At 39.2% G+C, this 17,472-nt stretch overlaps 2 protein-coding genes across 3 annotated transcripts; both read left to right on the forward strand.

Annotated features, from left to right (window-relative positions):
* Positions 1 to 271: 271 nt before the first annotated feature.
* On the forward strand, positions 272 to 8,986 carry s100u (S100 calcium binding protein U). The gene is made up of 3 exons (XM_032580876.1): positions 272 to 422; positions 3,962 to 4,092; positions 5,058 to 8,986. The coding sequence occupies exons 2-3, from the start codon at positions 3,973 to 3,975 to the stop codon at positions 5,586 to 5,588; spliced, it is 651 nt and encodes a 216-aa protein (XP_032436767.1). The 5' UTR covers positions 272 to 422; positions 3,962 to 3,972; the 3' UTR covers positions 5,589 to 8,986.
* Positions 8,987 to 10,198: 1,212 nt separating this feature from the next.
* s100s (S100 calcium binding protein S) lies at positions 10,199 to 13,523 on the forward strand. Of its 2 annotated transcripts, XM_032580877.1 has the most exons (4): positions 10,199 to 10,522; positions 12,144 to 12,190; positions 12,410 to 12,563; positions 12,770 to 13,523. In XM_032580877.1, exons 2-4 carry the CDS (start codon positions 12,177 to 12,179, stop codon positions 12,950 to 12,952), a joined length of 351 nt encoding a protein of 116 aa, XP_032436768.1. In that variant the 5' UTR covers positions 10,199 to 10,522; positions 12,144 to 12,176; the 3' UTR covers positions 12,953 to 13,523. The 2 variants fall into 2 exon arrangements, with proteins under 2 accessions (XP_032436768.1, XP_032436769.1); XM_032580878.1 differs by lacking the exon at positions 12,144 to 12,190 and having other exon boundaries at positions 10,203 to 10,522.
* The last annotated feature ends 3,949 nt before the right edge of the window (positions 13,524 to 17,472 follow it).

The following is a 17,472-nucleotide window of genomic DNA, read 5'->3' on the forward strand; positions in this document are numbered from 1 at the left end:
CGCAAAATGAGGAAATCACGCATGACGCGGAACAGCTGGCTTATCAGCTGAACAATAACCTGAAAGGTCTAAATAATTAAATAATAAGAAAAAACAACTTTCAGTGTATTTTTTTTACATTTTTTTGCTTGTATTTTCATCTCCTTCCCTGCTTGTCAGGGTCGCTGTCTTCCACTCCTCTGCTCTCCCTTCCCACTCTCCCAGGTACACGCCCTTTGACTTGTGAAAGGGGGGAAAACTTTTAAGGACAGGGGGAGGGGGGGGGGAAAAACAAGCCCAAATCACGGAAGAGATTCTGCAGTCCTACTAGTTTGGCAAGTCCGCAGGGCTCAAAGCAGCGCAGAAAAAAGGCGGAGGAGAGCTCCGAAAGTCACTTTTGGCGCACATTTTACACAGTTATCTTCTCCCGCAGACGGCAAACGGTGAGTTTGGATGTTTTCCTTTTGGTTTATTGAAAGAGTTTCCTGCGTGAGAGCGGCGTTTTTTTTTCTTTACTTTTTCTTTTTTTCTCTCTCTCTCCTGTTGCCACGTTTCGATAAACTCCCGCAAGAGGCTCCCTGCTCCTGTCTGGCTGCAGGACCCGCTGTTTCACTGGCTGCTGTCCTACAAAGTTTTGAGGCTCAAGTTGCGCTTTTCTAGAAAGAAAAGTCCAACTATTTAATTTATATTTGCCGCTTTTTTTATTTTATTTCTCACTGCGCTTACACCCGTATCAGATTCACTTGAAGACACTTTAATATAGATTTGAACTGAGTGATCAGCTGCAAAATCCAGGTGAACCTAACACACCCCACGGGTGTTCGTGAATAAAACGCGCAACTTTTACGTCCTGCTTTTATTGACGAGGAAGCCGAGAGCAACAACTTGTATCCAGTTTTCTCTCTTATTTTTTTAAGTTGTTAAACCAATCCGTCTTGTTAATCATGAGTCCTTACGCACACCCACGGGTCTGTATGCGTGGATTTTACTTAGGTGGGAGACAGCGACTCTTCCCGCTGTTTATAGCCACAGCCCGACTTGTTCCTCTGTTAATATTTCATGCCACACCAGCGGTAGTATTGTCATTACTCTGCGCATGGACCGTATCACGTTCACCCGTTGTTTTTCTTCTTTTTGAAACGCAACACCCAATCCCCCCTTTGGGTCTCTGCGGCGAAAGGCGAAACTCTCGGTTGTAGGACTTTGCGTTTAATTATTTGTGCTGTTGTGTTTGGCTCTGGGGGGTTTTTCTTGAAGGAGAAGGTAAATGACATTGAATAAATTGAATTGGATGCTTTTTTGTTGTTGTTGTTTAATGTGGGGAATATGTTTATCTATACTTGTTCATAGAAAGTACCCAGCAGTGTCGGAACAACGGTGGATGATGTGTGTGTGGATTCGAGCCGTCAGTTAAGGGCCCTGTGTACTCAGGGCTGGAAGGGCGTGTCAGGCACAGGAAGAAGTCCCCTAAAGTCCCAGCTGAGCTCAGGATCACTTTAAGTGTTTGGATTACTTTGACAACTAGGAGTGGTCACGCAGCTCTTATGTATATACTCTTGAGCCCTTGGTCATTTTTTTTTTCTGTGTCCAATTTGCAAAGTCGGCCTAAGGCGTAAGCTTTTTTGGATGCTGTAGAAGCTTGTAACTGTAAAAGGCAGCTTGGATACAATATTTAGTGATATATTTGACATATTTCATTGACCATATTCTCCCTCTGTCAGCCCCCATACTAAAACTCACGTAGAGTTTAGTAAGTTTCATAAGCTCCAGGAGAGTAGGAGGCACCTTGATGATTGAAAAGACTGGCGCAAGAGAGTTAATCATAACCAATATTTCAATACTTTACAGATATTACAGCTTCAAAGTTTGTTGGTACGTGACAGCCCTGCCTCAAAGATGAAAAGTCACAGTACCAAAACACAAAATGGTTATTTCTAATTTATGTTTATGTATATCATATGTTTCTGGGGGGAGAGGGGTTGTTGTCGTTGTTGTTTTGGTAAATAATATTATAAACCTTATTAAAGCAACAGTATGTAACTTTTAGAAAAAAATGTATAAATGTTTTCTACATATTTGTTGAAACTGTCTGCTATTATATCTGGTAGTATGAGACAGATAATCTGTGAAAAAAAATCCAATTCTCCTAGTGCTAAAAGGAAGCAACCAGCCAGAGTGAGAAGGAGAGTCTTATTGCTGTCAATCACTGCTCCCTGTAGCGCTGCTCACTCCACTCTCTTGTTTCAGCTACTATACTATTGGTGGCCATGCTAAAGCTAGTTAGCATGGCCACCAATGATGGCAGATAAACAATTTTCCTGTAAGGATAAGATGTTTTTGCCAGACCAAACGAGTAAACTTGACATGGCAGTTTATTAAATTACATTAATAAAAAAATTAAAGAGGCAAGCACTAGTGTTGGCTCACCAGTGAACCGTGTAATTGATGGGTCACACTGGAGACTCTAAATGGTGGCTGCTGGTTAGTGAGCTGGTGTTAAACATTTTTTAAAAAATACCTAAAAGAGAGAAGTGAAATGTTAGATTGGACAGCTCATGGGTCCTTGTCATTCTATCGGTGTAACGTCACTAACTGGTAATATTTAATGTGCGCTTTGGAAACTGCTTGTCTTTCAGCCTGACATGCACACCAGGATCGTAGATGTCAATATGCTGTCTATGCGTGCCGCAGGCTCAGCTGCATCCTTGTTAAAACAAAGAGTCAACAGTCTCTCCCCGCGCTGTTTATTTGCTTTGCAGCATTTGAATACCGAAACTGACTGCCGAGCGTGTTTGCCTCCAACAAACGTCTTCTCTGTGCTTCGGGGCAAAGCGAGCTCGGAGGTATGGCCTGTAAATTCCTGTCTAAGTGATCTCCGCAGAGAGCAATGAGAGGAATTCCCGCAATCACCTTTACTGGCTAGTTTCAGTCTGTGCAACACGCGAAGATTATCTGTGCATCGGAGGAAGGGTTGGAGTACGATGAGGATCGGACAGGAAGACAGAGAGGGAAAGAGACAGAAGGGCAGACAAGGACTAGGTAATCCCTCTGGTAATCCAAGCTTACCTGGTAGTTTAGAAAGATCAGATGACCTATCAAAGATCAGAGCCGCCATTGTCCATCACAGCTCGTCTCTCAGACTCCCTCTCACCTTTTCCACCTATCTCGCGTCACTGTTCGACCCCAACCGCAGCTCAGGAGTCTGACAACTGAAACGAAAAACTTTGCAGGGATCCTTGGTTTCAGTTTTCTCAGAACATGTAGCGTCTGGAAAAAAATATGACTTAAAACTCAATATTTATCTAGATACGTGGTTCCCAAACGATTTCAGAAAAGTGTCTTCTTGGTCTTCAAGGTATTTTAACAGATATTTTAAAACAGAAAGTTGTACAGCAAGTTTTTTGTCACAAAATAAAATTCTTATCCATTTGCTCTGCAGTGCTTGTGTTCAAATTATAACTTAAAGTTGAAAAATTCAAGGCAGACATTGGAAAATGTAAAAAAAAAAAAAATGCCCGAAATCGAAATTCTAAGACTGAAGTTTTCTTTTTGTTTGCTTGTTTGGTTTTCTTAACTGTATCCTCAAAATACAACATGGCCGCCTTGCATATAAACAGTTTATTTGAACTTCGGATGATCGTCTCATTAAATGTTTCACACACAGCTCAGTTGGAAATGCAGACAAAAATAAGCTCTTATTGGTATTCGTTAGTCTGGTCACTGGTCAATCCTACTGGTTTTCAAACTTTTAACTGGAAGCTGTTTGTTTTGGTCAATCGCACATCCAATTTTGATTGGTAGAGCACTACATGTAGTTGCGCCAGAACTTATGCCTGGTTTTACCGTTTGCGTTTTAGTTCCTGTTTTGAGTTTTGAAAGGTTTAAAAAGTTTCAGATCAAACGTTATACACAAACGGACTGAAAGATGGATAGATATTAATCTAATCTGTTTCCCTAATGTATGTGTCTTCTTGTATCCCAGACAGCGGAGTCATGGAGGGTGCCATCCAGGCCGTGGTGAAAACCTTCCTGAAGTCATCCAAAGGAAAAGAGAGTCTAGGAAAGAAAGAGTTTCAAAACCTCGTCTCATCCCAGCTCGGCAACATCCTTTCGGTCAGAGCAAACTTCTTTGAACAGTTTGTTATAAAACCGATTCATAACGATAGTTTTTGTGAGACTCACCAGTTCTAAGTTGTATTTTGTTAATATTAGTCAAACTGTTGTGTGAAAGTAGTGGATGAGTCTCAGAAAATGTTCCAAAAATAACTAAGGCTACGTTCACACAGGAGGTCTTGAAGCTCGATTCTTTTTTCTTTTTTTTTTGGCATGGTTGTTTATACTGCTAATTAAACCCGATTGCAATGAGGATTTTGTGTGAACGGTTTACAACCCCAAAGTGGCCTGCATGCGCAGACAAAGACTGTTGACGTCACACAGCATGGAAGGAGCCGTTTATGGGTCGATTTTAAAGTTTATTCAGCAATGAGCCAACATTACCGTCACAAGATCAACAACACAAAGCAGGATGATGAAAAGAAAGTAAAAACAATGGAACAACCTTTTGTGGAGCATTGACTGCAACTTCTGTAGGAAAGTTTGTTTACATGTGAAGTGGAGGGATTGTGATGTGATGCGCTTCAGAGCCACAAACGTCATTCATAAGTTTATAATCCTAATTTTCAGTCGTCGTTTACGTCCAGATTTACCATGTCTGGCTTGTTCTGGTGCTGAATGACGCATGTTTCACATCAATGACGTAAAAGCTGGATAAAATGCGGCATGACCGTTCAGACAAATGCTTTAAAAAGAGCCAGATATGTATCCAAATTAGCACCAAACATGGAAGTGGCACAAATTGGATTTCTAAGGATTTGAAAAGATCGGAATTGGGTCGATCAGACTGCTGTGAAAAAGCCAGATAAAGGTTGAAAAGCGACACAAAAGCAAACTTGGGCTGCATTTACCTACTATGTGAAGGTAGCCTATGTTATGACTGTTGAGCGTTAGTCAAGAGTATTGGCTTCTTTTGCTCACTATTACTGTTGACTGACTTGTGGTTGTGTATGTCCAACTTGTAGGGTGCAGACAGCAAGGAAGCAATCAACACTATGAGCCAGGGACTAGACTCTGACTCTGACGGCAAGGTTGGCTTTGAGGAATACATGAAGCTAATAGGCTACCTGGCCTGCTCGCTCAGTGAGCAGCGTGTCCTCAGCAAAGAGGAACCTGCAGAAAACAATGCATCCCAACCAGTGGTGCAAAGCGCCCCCGACAGCACAGCAGAGCAACCAAAAGAGAACGCAGAGCCAAAGGAGGAACCAAAACCAAAAGAAAACGACGAAACAAAGGCAGAACCAACTGCTGAGGCAAAGGTAGGAGCAAAAGCGGGCGCAAACGCTGAGGTAAAGGTAGAAGCAAAGGCAGAGGGGGAAACCAAGCCAGAGGCAGCTACGGTGGAAGCAGCAGCATCGGCAGAGGCTGAGGTAAAAGCTACAGAGAAGGAGCCAGAAAAAGCTGAGGAAACACCAAAAGCAGAGGAGCCAACAGAGAAGTCGCCTGCTGCTGCTGAGGAGGACGTAGCGAAGAAGACAGAAGAGGCGTCTTCATAGGGGACAATCCACTCCTTCTCCAAAATCACACTACAGAAATCAACCCTGCAGAGAAACGTAACATTAATTCCAAAATAATTTGGAAAGCCACTATTTTTATATACATTAAAATACAACAGTTTAAACACAACAGAAACACTATTCTATATATATGATTATGTACATGACAGTAGCTTTGTACTACTTTTACCACTATGTTTATATGTACAGGATGTGCATCCCACTATATAGCACATTTACCTCATTATGATGGTGTACTATGACAGCATGCAGTTGTCTACTTTAATGTGCATGCAGTATCCATGTGAAAGATTCCCTGGAAACTATGATTTTCCTGCACACTTGACTGAAATATCTTAACTTACCACTACAATCAAAAGGCCTTTCATCCAGCCATGCATTGTCTATCTGGGAATTTTTCACTTTCTGTCACTTTTCCACTAACAGTAGAGCAAAGCGGTTCTTTTGTAAAGCTTTGGCAGCAATCACTTTGCCAGGCACGTGTGACTTAAAGGAATAACGGGACATTTTGGGAACTTGCTAACCAACATTTGCGTCAAATGAACTTACCAAATGCTTGATTCTGATCAAATTTAACATTAAAAATAATAATAATGATAATTAAATTGACAGGCACCAGTAAATCTTACTGATTACATTGTGAACTCTTGTTTTTATTCCATACAAACACAATTTTATGTTAGCTTCTGAAGCTAACAGTAAGGATAACTGTTGTTCCATGCTAGTTAGCTACTTCTATAACCTGCTAGTATATTATTGTTGTTGTTCAATTTGAAAATATTTCTGTATTTGGTGCACTTAAATATGCTTTTTAAATATTCAGCAGCTTGACAGACACTAAATTGAAAGACACAAACAAGATTGTAAAGTTAGCTTATACATGTAGCAGAAGTAGAAAGACGGATACAAAATAGCTACTTCTCGCATGGGCTAATGTCACATTTAACTTTACTTGGAGGGTGAAAGTTTTGAGTTTTAATAAAATCACATATCAACAGGAATATCCCTATTTAGTTAATTTCACTTCACAAACAAACATACACCCTAAATTTTAATTGTTAGCTTATTAGATTAATATGAATGTTGAGGCAGAGCCATTGCTTCAGTCCTCTGTTAGCGTAGCGTGTTGCAGCATTTGTACTTTGAAATAGGCATTTTGGTGTTTCAATTTAAGTAGGAATTGAAACATTTCTCTTGATGTTGGAATTTTTGTCTGAAAATTCATGTACTTCTCACCAAACCTGGCTTAAAATCCAGCATATCTGCAATATTATAATATTATACATTATCTCCTTTGCTAGATAATAGTCTGTTTTATGTTCTGGTGCTTTAAATCCCATTATATGAATTGTACACAAATTCCACGTATTTTTTTTACTACGTTGCAGCTAAGTTGGTTATCTCAATTTTGACTTTGTTTTTGTCCAATTTGTCCCTGTAAACATGTCCAAATATTCCTTTATTGGATGCACTTAAATCACTTTTTTGTATTTTTCTCTAAGTTGGTGATGTGGCTAATTTAACAACACAATAAACAAACTAATTTGTTAAAGTTCTGCATACTTATCTTAATTGTTTTCTCATTGCCAAATTTCTTTTCCCTCACTTTTTCTTTGTCTGTTGCCTTCAGTGTGTTCCCTTAACTCAGACTCCGACATTAACTGGGAACTGGAGCGTTGGGTGTGACCTTCGGTTAAATAATTAAGTCACTGAGAGGGAATCTACACCTAAAGGACCAATAAGGTCAAAAAGGGAGCCCAGAATAGTCCTGTGGGAGTGGGCTGGGGATTAGCAGGCCAGGTCAGAAAAGGTGCTTCTGCAACTTTATCCCCCCTGATATGTGTGGAAAGAAAAACGACTGCAACAAACCACCAAGGAGCCTAAAAACTCATCTTATTGGAAATCTTAGATATCTTGTTATGAAGCCGCAGCAGGTTAATGGTGACCTGCTTCTTCAAACACTTAGCAATGCTACAGCCTGACCTTTATTTTCTGAACTGTGTTGTTGGTTCGAACTCCAGCTGTTTGTTCTTATGTTTTGTCGGTCACACCCTTGTACCTTTTGAACACCCTGTTTGACCTGCAACTGGATCCTGAGGGCATTAGGCATTGGGAAATTACTGGATTAGGGATTTCACGAGTGACACGCCCAAAGACGCAAACAATTGCATGAAAGTAATCCTGGATAAGGGGTTGTGCATCATCCCTGCCGGTAGTTGTGCCTCTTTAAATCAAGGAACAACACTGAGTGTATCATATTACCTTTTGTCCTATAAGCCATTTCACAATTATTTCCACTGCTATTCAAGTTTTTCTTTCTTCTTTACCTCTAACTTTAAAATTTATTAACTCATCATTTAACCACTGCAGCGATTACTTGCCAAAGTACCAAATTCTGTCAAATTGTTGTATTTCCGTAGCTTGTTGCTCCTCCACACACTACTAAAACATTACACATTGTTCCCTATCAGAGCAGGCAGCACTTCACTCAAGTGCCAAGTGAAAATGAGAAAGATAAATAAGCACAGATCATGTGATCACCTTGCCTCACTGAGGCACTCCCATTGTAAATACTCTCATTTACACTAACTCGGTGCAACTTTTACGCTCACAGTTGCTTCCTGCTGCCTCTAACAAACTTCCTGGACTTTTTTGGTGGTTTTATTATAACATCTTTATTGAAATGTCTTCCTTTCTTTAATGCATGTTGGTACTTTTTGGGACTGATCCGTGTCCTGCACCACCTCATAAGGGCCTGTGACAGCTCGGTTAAGGTACATAAGGTGGTTTACCAAATTGCACAACCACTGGACTCCAGCCTAATGTGAGCACACTTAGACTCAACATCTTCTGGGAGATGATTTATAATCAATATTCTTCATTTGAAGCCATCATTCTTTTAACTATTTATAATGCAGTTTTATTTTTGTGTCCCATAGCAAAAGTCCACCCAGCTTTTAAATGACTATAGAAACATACTGGAACTGGAGCGCAGCCAGGAGTGTTTGCATTGCCACATAATAAATCTCATTCAGTCTCAGATATAGCAGATGAAGATTAAAGTTATTAATCTCCGAACTGGAACAGCAAGTGTATATAAATATACAAATGTGACTTTATGGCTACTGGGGTCAAAATGGTTGGGATAGTGGGATGTTTCCCAGGATGCCGTGCAGGCCTTACCTTGTTTATTTTCTAGGAGTGTATGTGTGTGTGTTTTTGGCAGAAGGACTCACATCAGTCCACTGTTATGTCCAGTGAGCTTTACTGTTCTCTTATTTCATACGTAACGCTGTATCGTTTAGTTTTTTTTTGTTTGTTTGTTTCTTATAATCTACATACTGGCTAAAATAGAATAAAACTGTGACCGTAACATATTTTCAATGTGTGGCGTGTTCATTCACACTTCAGCTACCAACACTAACGTCAATATTTTAGTGAGATTTCATTTAATAGACAAACACAATGTAAAGCTAACCCAAGAAGTTAAACATAAAAGTTCCCTGGTTTTCAAACTCTACATTCAGCTCTGTTTACTCTATCGTTTTCTGAAATGCAGTGCAACCAACTGCATTCTGAAGTCATCTAATTAGTAAATAGACTCTGCCTGCATGTTATTTAATCTCATTATGAATCCAGCTGCTTTGTGAAGGCCTCAGCGGTTTGTTTGGGAATATTGGTGAAAAAACAGGAACATGAAGACCAAGAATCACACTAACAAGTCAGACATGACTTTGTGTTGAAGTTTGAAGCAAGGTTAGGTTGTAAAGCAAGAAACACACCTAAAATGAAAGTCTTGCGAGAAGAAAATGAATAATAGATTCAGCCAAGAGGGCCGTAGGGCCTCCTGGTGGGAGAATCTGTCAAAGCAAGAGCTATTAATCTACAAAGTTTACCTTTTTTTTCCAAAAATGCCCCCCAAAATTGTTGAATAAAATACAAAATATTGATGTATTTCCATATTTACTGTGTAGCAAACTAACACTGCAAATCAATCTGAATATTTAATTCCCAGGGTAACACATGGAAATGCTTTTCTTCAGATTCAAATTCAGAAATACTTTACAGTTTCCAAAGGGTAAATAAATGTTGTAACTCATATTAATAAAAAAAAATATCTTCAAAGTTGTTGTAGATGGCGATAGTTGTGGGCAGGAATGATTTTCTTTTATCAAATAATACAAATTTTGTTGAGTCTTTATTACCCAATTGATGTACAAATCATCACAATGCAACACTTTGACCTTTTAAAAATTAACCAAAGTATGAAAAACTAAAACTTCTAATGTAACTAATAAAAAAGCAACTAAAACTAAACAATAGTTAACTAATAATAGAAAATAGCTAACACGCTCTAAAAACTAATCAAAACTAACTTAATTAGACAAACAAAAAGTCACAATAAAATGTGACTTTTTGGGATTTAACAAAAACAATTCCAAACTATTATAACCCTGCAGGGTCCGAATGACCCGTCCAGTTGAGATTTTCTCCCAATTCTGCCTGAGTTTGAATTAGGGGCATCAGGAAAAACAGAGGTGAATAAAAAATGTATGCAATACTTTGCAGAATTTTACATGTAAAATATTTCGAAAGCCCTTTGTTTCTTGTCTTTCCACTCCACAATTATGCTATACTTTGTGATGTTTAATCGCAGAAGATCCCAATAGATAACATAAATGGTTGTTCAAGGGATATTCTGCCATCTTTTTTAACTGAGTGGAATGAGAGAAGGGAGGAAGGACACCTTCAGGTCCAAAGGGGGAGATAAAGTTTAGGGGAGCGGGAGGAGGAGGGAGGAGAGGAGCAGGTGATATTTAAGCCACTGGCAGACTCTCTCCCCATCCATCTCTGCTTTGGCTCTGTCCCCTGCTGCTCTTTAAAGACAAAGGAGGCCCTCCATCAGCACTCAGGTAAGACCGACACAGAGACATTCTGCTTTTCTTGACTTTCTCCTTTGCAGCTGATAAGAGGGTTTCTTGCAAACTATTCAATGCAGCTGAAGTAGATAACCGAACAGGTCCAGATGGGGTTTGTGGGAGAACAGACAAGAGGAGAATGACAGCAAACTGATAGATAAAACAAGTTATACCAGTTTATACCTCAATATGTCCTCCAAAACATTTCCATGGCAAATTACCAACCTGGTTGCATCCCTCAGCTTAAACTTCTTCATCATTAAGTGTATGTCCATTGTCAGAAGGTCCGGTGTTGCGTTACAGATAGTATCTGCATCTATTGTATGGTGTCAGTGAGACGGCTGACCATATAGATTTTCCAGATAGCCAACCTTGTGTTGAACCCTCATCAGCTTAATCAGACCTAATAACCAGTGACTGACAGCAGCTTAATGCAAGAGATAATTATAAGAAAATCCTAATTTCAAAAAATATAACAGTTTGAATATTTTGAAAAAAATCTGCTGATTTTCTCTTATTTTTTTTAGCCTTTTGTCATGTATTTATTACAAAATATATATTTTACAGATTATATGTTTATGTACCCCATAGGAGAAATACTTTCGCTTTATTCAAGGTATGAAGAATAAAGTTAAAGCCTGGATATTTCATACTTCACAAAAACTTGGCTAAAGAACTATTGTGCGTTTCTCCTAGGTCCCTTTTAGCTACTGCGCAAAAAAAAAACTTCAGCCAACATATTTCAATAAAAAATTATCGAAACTTCCAAACCAAGGCTGCAGTAAAAGAAGGCAGTCATTTTGTTCTTTCAGCCTATAGAGAGAACTACTCTTTCTGTACATGTAGGCCTTTAAATAGCTATTTTCTGCATTTCTATGGAAGATGTGTAAAACAGAATAGACATACTCGACCAAATTAACGTTAAAAGTGACATATTTGTTGGTATCACGCTGAAATTATGATTACATACAAGTATGTTTGTGCAACTGTTCAGTTGGTTATATGATGTAAATATTTGCAACTAAGTTGCATCAGAAATGATGCAGTTGACAGTAGACAAAATTCTGCACAAAAATGTCGAGATCTTAATTGTCTCTTCTGGTAACTTTATTACGTTACTCTACGTTACTCACAAATGCTTGAGAAACATTCGTATAAATAATGAGATGTTTGAAGTTGCAGGGTTGAAATTATTCACAAATATTTTAAAAGCTTAATTATCTCTTTTGGTAACGTTATAGCCCATTTTTTTTAACAATATTATGAGAAATAAATACTTGAGAATATGTATCAAAACATTCTGCACACGGATGCTAAGAGTTTAGTTGCCATGTAGAGCTAATTTATCCATATTTTTTAGGTCACCTTAATGATTGCATCTATGGCAATGGCTTGGTAGACTCTGCACAGGCACCTCGGGTTACTCGCCTCCTTAGTTTCTCTATGTAAGTGTTAGGTATCACATCGGAAACGTGTTTTACTTTAGCGTTAGATGCATTACCAGAGCAATCTACAAGAGAGATAACCAGACGAATGGCATGCATCAGTTGCTTGGATTCAAACGTCCCAGCTTTACATTATTGACAGTGACTTATCTGTGTCTGTGTGTGCACAGTCTCCCCACGAGTCCAGCACAAGACGCTCCAAGATGCCGGACACAATGTGTGTAAGATTGTTCAGCAAAAGTAAAGCTTCTCCGAAGCTTTATTCCAAAATGTGACCACACACTCCTCCTATCCGTCAGTCTACCTGTCCCTCCGTCATTTCATCTTTGAGGTTGCTTCACCTCTGATTGCCATGTGGCCACACATGTAAGCAGAGGCTGGAGCGGGCATTTAATCCAAGAGTTTAATGATTTCTACTTCACCCCCCACCTTCCAGCATGTCCAAGGAGCCCAGTTCCAACCTGGAGAGTGCCATGCAGATGCTCATAAAAACCTTCCACAAATATTCGGGGAAGGAGGGCGATAAGTACACCCTGAGCAGGGGCGAGCTGAAGGAGCTGCTAACGGAGGAACTGGGCAGTTACCTAGGGGTAAGTGTGGAGTTTCTCACAGGATAAATATGTGCTTGTGAAGAGAAAGATAAGAGCGCATTTGCAAACATGTGTGACACAAGTAGAGGTATGCACATTGACACTCTCATGTGCAAGTTTTGACAAGTCTGTGCAGCTTTGTAATCCTGCACACACAATTTCTTTTTTTTAAAGTTAATGTTATAAACTCTGTCTGTCTCTAACAGAACTCCAAAGACAACGAAGCCGTGGAGAAGGTGATGAACGACCTGGACGCCAACAACGACGGCGAGGTGGACTTCACGGAGTTCATCATCCTGATGGGCGCCCTCACAGTGGCCTGCAACGACTTCTTCCTGGATTCAAAACCGGAAGACAAGGGGAAAGACGGGGCGGGGAAGAAAGATTGAAACTGTGCAAGAGAGGCCGGAGTAAAAACAGGAGGAGGAGGAAGACAACAACGACGAAGGAAAGGAGAAGGAGGGGGAAAGGCCTGTAAAACCGATGGCTTTTTTTTTCCACTTTTTGTCTTGCGCAATTTCTAAATACTACAAACCCATATGAGAGGAGATGTCCGGCGCTCAGTTTATGGGGTTCACAGAACATGAGGAATTCAGTGGGAGTGCTGTTTTCCCCCATGCAAATGTTATTCATACCACAACTAATCCGGATCAAGTTCCTCTCAGTGCAGCGAGAGACTTAATGTACACATCAGGGTTTATTTCATCACGTTTCAGCTCAGACTCATCCGAGTTTTACAGTAGGGGAGGTTATGAGAAGGTACCAGACTGGAGATGTATGTTTGATCCTTTCTTGCACAATGGAGTATCTGTGAACATATATATGAATATATAACGTTTCAGATCATTATATCATTGTATGTACTCAGAGTTGAAAGATAGGTGATGTTGCACCTATTTTTTAATCTTTTATGGAAATAACCAGTGCTTCAAAAATATTAAACGTTGCATTTAACCAACATGGATGACGTGGCGTCTGATTTTTCCAAAAATGCTGATTTTTAAATGTATTATTATTTTCTCTGACTTTAGAAAAGGTAAATCAACAACAAAAATTTCTTTTGATATAGAAATGGTTAGTAACTTTTATTTTGCGCAATACAAAATTGATTTGCAGCAGCTCCAGCTCTTCAAACCACACATGCATTACGTCAGAAAAAAACACAAAATAGCCTCAGTCTTATCAGACAGCATCAACAAAACACAATGTTGGCAACGCTGTTGGCTTGTGTGTTCAAATTTAGGGGCTTTATCCTTCGAAAACCCCGTCGTACCTTCTTCCTGGTGAGAGGTTGTAAAATTGAACGGTCTACCTTCAGATTAATTCCCGCCCTGACCTCGACGTTTACCCTGTTGCTTAGCAACCATAACGCTCAGTTCGAAATATGGCAGAATATTTTTTTTAAACTCTTATTTAATCCCTTTTATTGATTACATTATTAAATTGATCAATTTTGATTACTTAAAAATGTAAATAATAAAACGTTTTTATTTTTGTACAGCCAGATTTTAATATGCTTATATTTAAAGCTCTTGTTTTTTGTTTTGTTTTTTTTTCCCCCTACTTCATCCGCCATTATTACAAAAACAAAAATCTCACGTTTGGCCCGCAATGCTTCTTGGGACAGGAGCATACACCAGACCTGTTCATCAAATCTGGAGGAAAAAAAAAACATTCATGGGCCGCGCTTGGGGGATTCTTCGTTGTTGTTTTTTCTTCCAACCGCTAATACATTTCAAGAAGAAGGAGTCTCCGTCGCATTGCTATGACGTAAGCGGCTTGTAAACGCAGCATTCGAAGGACGCAGCTCCTAAATATGGACTTTTCGGTCTTTACTGTGGGAACTTTATATTTTTTTTTGTTAAATTGAGGATAGTCTAATCATAATGCAACAGAGGTTCCTCACCATCTGCCTGTTGTAGAACTCAATTAGCTGGACGTAAGTACTCTTTAAAATCTTACCAGACACTTCAACCAGACAGATTAGCATACCAAGAAATAATAAACAAAGCAATACTTTCAGATGAAGCATTAAAAATTAATAAAAAAGGAGCTTTTTGTTGTAACAGCAAGCTATTATTTAGAACACCTCTTCAAATACTGAGCAGGACCAGTAGAAGCGTTCAGCTAATAAGAAAAATATCCACTGACTTTCACACCATGAGGACTAAAATCAACTGGTTAAGAAGCTTATCAGATAAATTATGTGACTGGATAGTATTAAAAGCTTAAGAAAAGTGAAAAAATAAGAGCTGAGGGTGGGCTTTGGCCCCATTAAGATGATGAAACTGGAAATTCAAAAATGTATAGTATCTGATCTAAAGCGCCACCACTTCTTTTTTAAATAAGATTAGAGAAGTAATATTTAGTGATCAAGAGATCATTTTTTCCTAAGTCCTTTTAATGTTCTTGTGCCTGACCATGGCTGTGGGTTGAAAGGCTGTCCACAGCAGGTTAATGGCTTGGGATAAAAGTCCTTAAAGGTCAAATGTCATTGTATTTTAGAGACAGAAAACTCTGAATCATCATAATCTGCTTTTTATTGCTTTCAAAGCAGATCATTAATTCCATAAACCCCTTTCTGACACCAGCAGAGCCTTCACTGCAACACATCTGTGAAACTGAAAGCCATCAACCTGGATGGAAAATGATTTGCTGCCAAGGAACGCAGAGCGTGACAAAGACCTTTTTTATGGGAACAAGTATCCAGATTTTCCTTTACCACCAAAAAAACAACTCTCTCTGCTGGCAACACTTATTGCTCCAGAATTATCACTCAGTTCAAAACCTAAAGCTGAAGGAATGATTACACAACACAGATCAAACCACAGCTATGACAAATATAACGAGTGGAGTCAGTATTGTGACTGTTATGGTGGCCGTGGGTGTTATTTGTGAGCATAAAGTTTCTGAGGCAAAAACAATTGGTGTTTTTTATGTCCTTTCCCAGAAAGTAACTGAAGGGGAAAGATCACTTCTTTTAATTTAATCTAAGTCACTCTCTCCAGACTTTGCTCCAACATGTTTATATATATAAAAATTAGTTGCCTCAACAAAATGTTTATTCTTCCCATCTAAGCCAAAAAAAAACCCAGATCATGTATCTGTACCTTCTTTCCTTCAAGCATTACATGTATTATCTTGAAGAAATTTCTTTAGACCAAACAAAATGTAATTTAACTAATTGTTGTATCTAAAAATTCTCTCCTCTGTAACATTTCTAATGTTAGATTACTGTAACCCTAATTACTGATTACGTATAAAGTGAGACTTTCAGCTGCTTCCAGTCACTGAAGCTGTGTAATATGTAAAATATAAGATATTTGCTTCTGACCCACCTTTTGGACAAATGGGGTCGATGATGTTTATATCTTTACATCAGAAAGACGCTGGAATCGCAGCCAATTAGGAAACAACGTGAGAAGGTAACTGGACTTTTCTTGAAGACGTTTCACCTCTCATGCAAAAGTTTTCTTTAACACGAACTGAAGAAGCTTTCCACGCATTATTGTGGTCACTTACAGGCAGATTCGGCAAGTCACAGAGAGCTTTTAAATTTCTAGACAGGGTGCTAGTCTGGTAGGTCTCCCAGCTAGTGCTTATAAATAATTTCCTAGAAGGAAAGTTTATAAAATTCTTTATTCTTTTATTTTGTTAGCACTATTTTCGTCTTGCATGGTATGTGTGCCCTGTACTTGTTTCTTTTCACATATTACTCAAATTATTTAAAAAAATAAATATACCAGCTATGAGCTGTAAAGCTTTAACATAACTTAAACGGAAAAGTTGTTACTATGATAGTTTATGCAGTTTATTGGACATAATAAACATTTATGGCACATAATTGGACATTGTTTTGGAAATCACTCTTTTGCTGCTAAAATTCTATTTTATGTCTTTCAAACAACATTTTTCTCTGAAAATGGCTCGAAGCAAAATACAAGGGAACTAAAGATTGCTTAAGACTTTTGTTTAGTGCTGCATGAGAATATTTTTTTTCCCCTTTCCCTTGAGAAAACACTCAACAAGAAGATGTGATGCAACACAGAGATTTAAACAGCACCCCAACATTTGAGAAACAGGTTGTGCTTGGAAAAGCTACGCCTCATACGTGTGCATTAAAGTGTCTGGAATGAGTTGTGGCACCTGGATATGAGATCGAGCAGTTAGGATGTCAGCAGTGAGTGTGTGTTGGTGTGTGAGCGTGCTCTTCACTCTGTGTGCGTGTGTGTGTGTGTGTGTCTTTTTGTTGGGGATTCCCACAGAGTAAACTGCTTCAGCTCACACATCACATCCTGCCAACAATATCCTGCAAGTCTTGTTCTGCTAGATCTAAGCTGACCCAGATGTTTGACTTGAATCTGCATAGAAAACTCCTTTGGGAGCTGGGAGAAAAGAGAAAACAGAAAGCGGGCGTGATATGTGAGAGGATGTGTGTGCATGCCTGTGTCAGTATGGTGTGAATAAAGGACAGCAAAGACTGGGAGGGGATCCAGATTGTGAAGTGCATTACTGAAGTGCATAGCTTGGAAAGCGGGGGGATAAAATCACAGAGGAATGCTGGAGTTGCTGTTATAGCAAGCAGCTCTCTGTCCCTCATGCATGATGCACATCAGTAGATTCGCACGTCCTCCTTCACCACTTTGGCTTTTATTGCTCAGACTGAAACTAAGACAAAGGGCCAAATGTAAAACAGCTGAAACAGATCCTATCAGCCGGAGGGATTTCTTCATATCTGGGTGTACACTGTTAATCTCAAACAACTTTTTTTTGCCTTCAGCAACATTGAGAAACTGACTCCAGGTCAGCCAGTTGTCCTCTGGGCGGGGCTTACCCGATCCGCTCTCATTCCTCGGCCATCTGCGTTCTCCAAAGGTGTCCTCTGATAGATTTGTTTGAATGTTTTTAG

This window comes from Xiphophorus hellerii, chromosome 13, assembly GCF_003331165.1.
Source record: "Xiphophorus hellerii strain 12219 chromosome 13, Xiphophorus_hellerii-4.1, whole genome shotgun sequence".
NCBI lineage: Eukaryota > Metazoa > Chordata > Actinopteri > Cyprinodontiformes > Poeciliidae > Xiphophorus > Xiphophorus hellerii.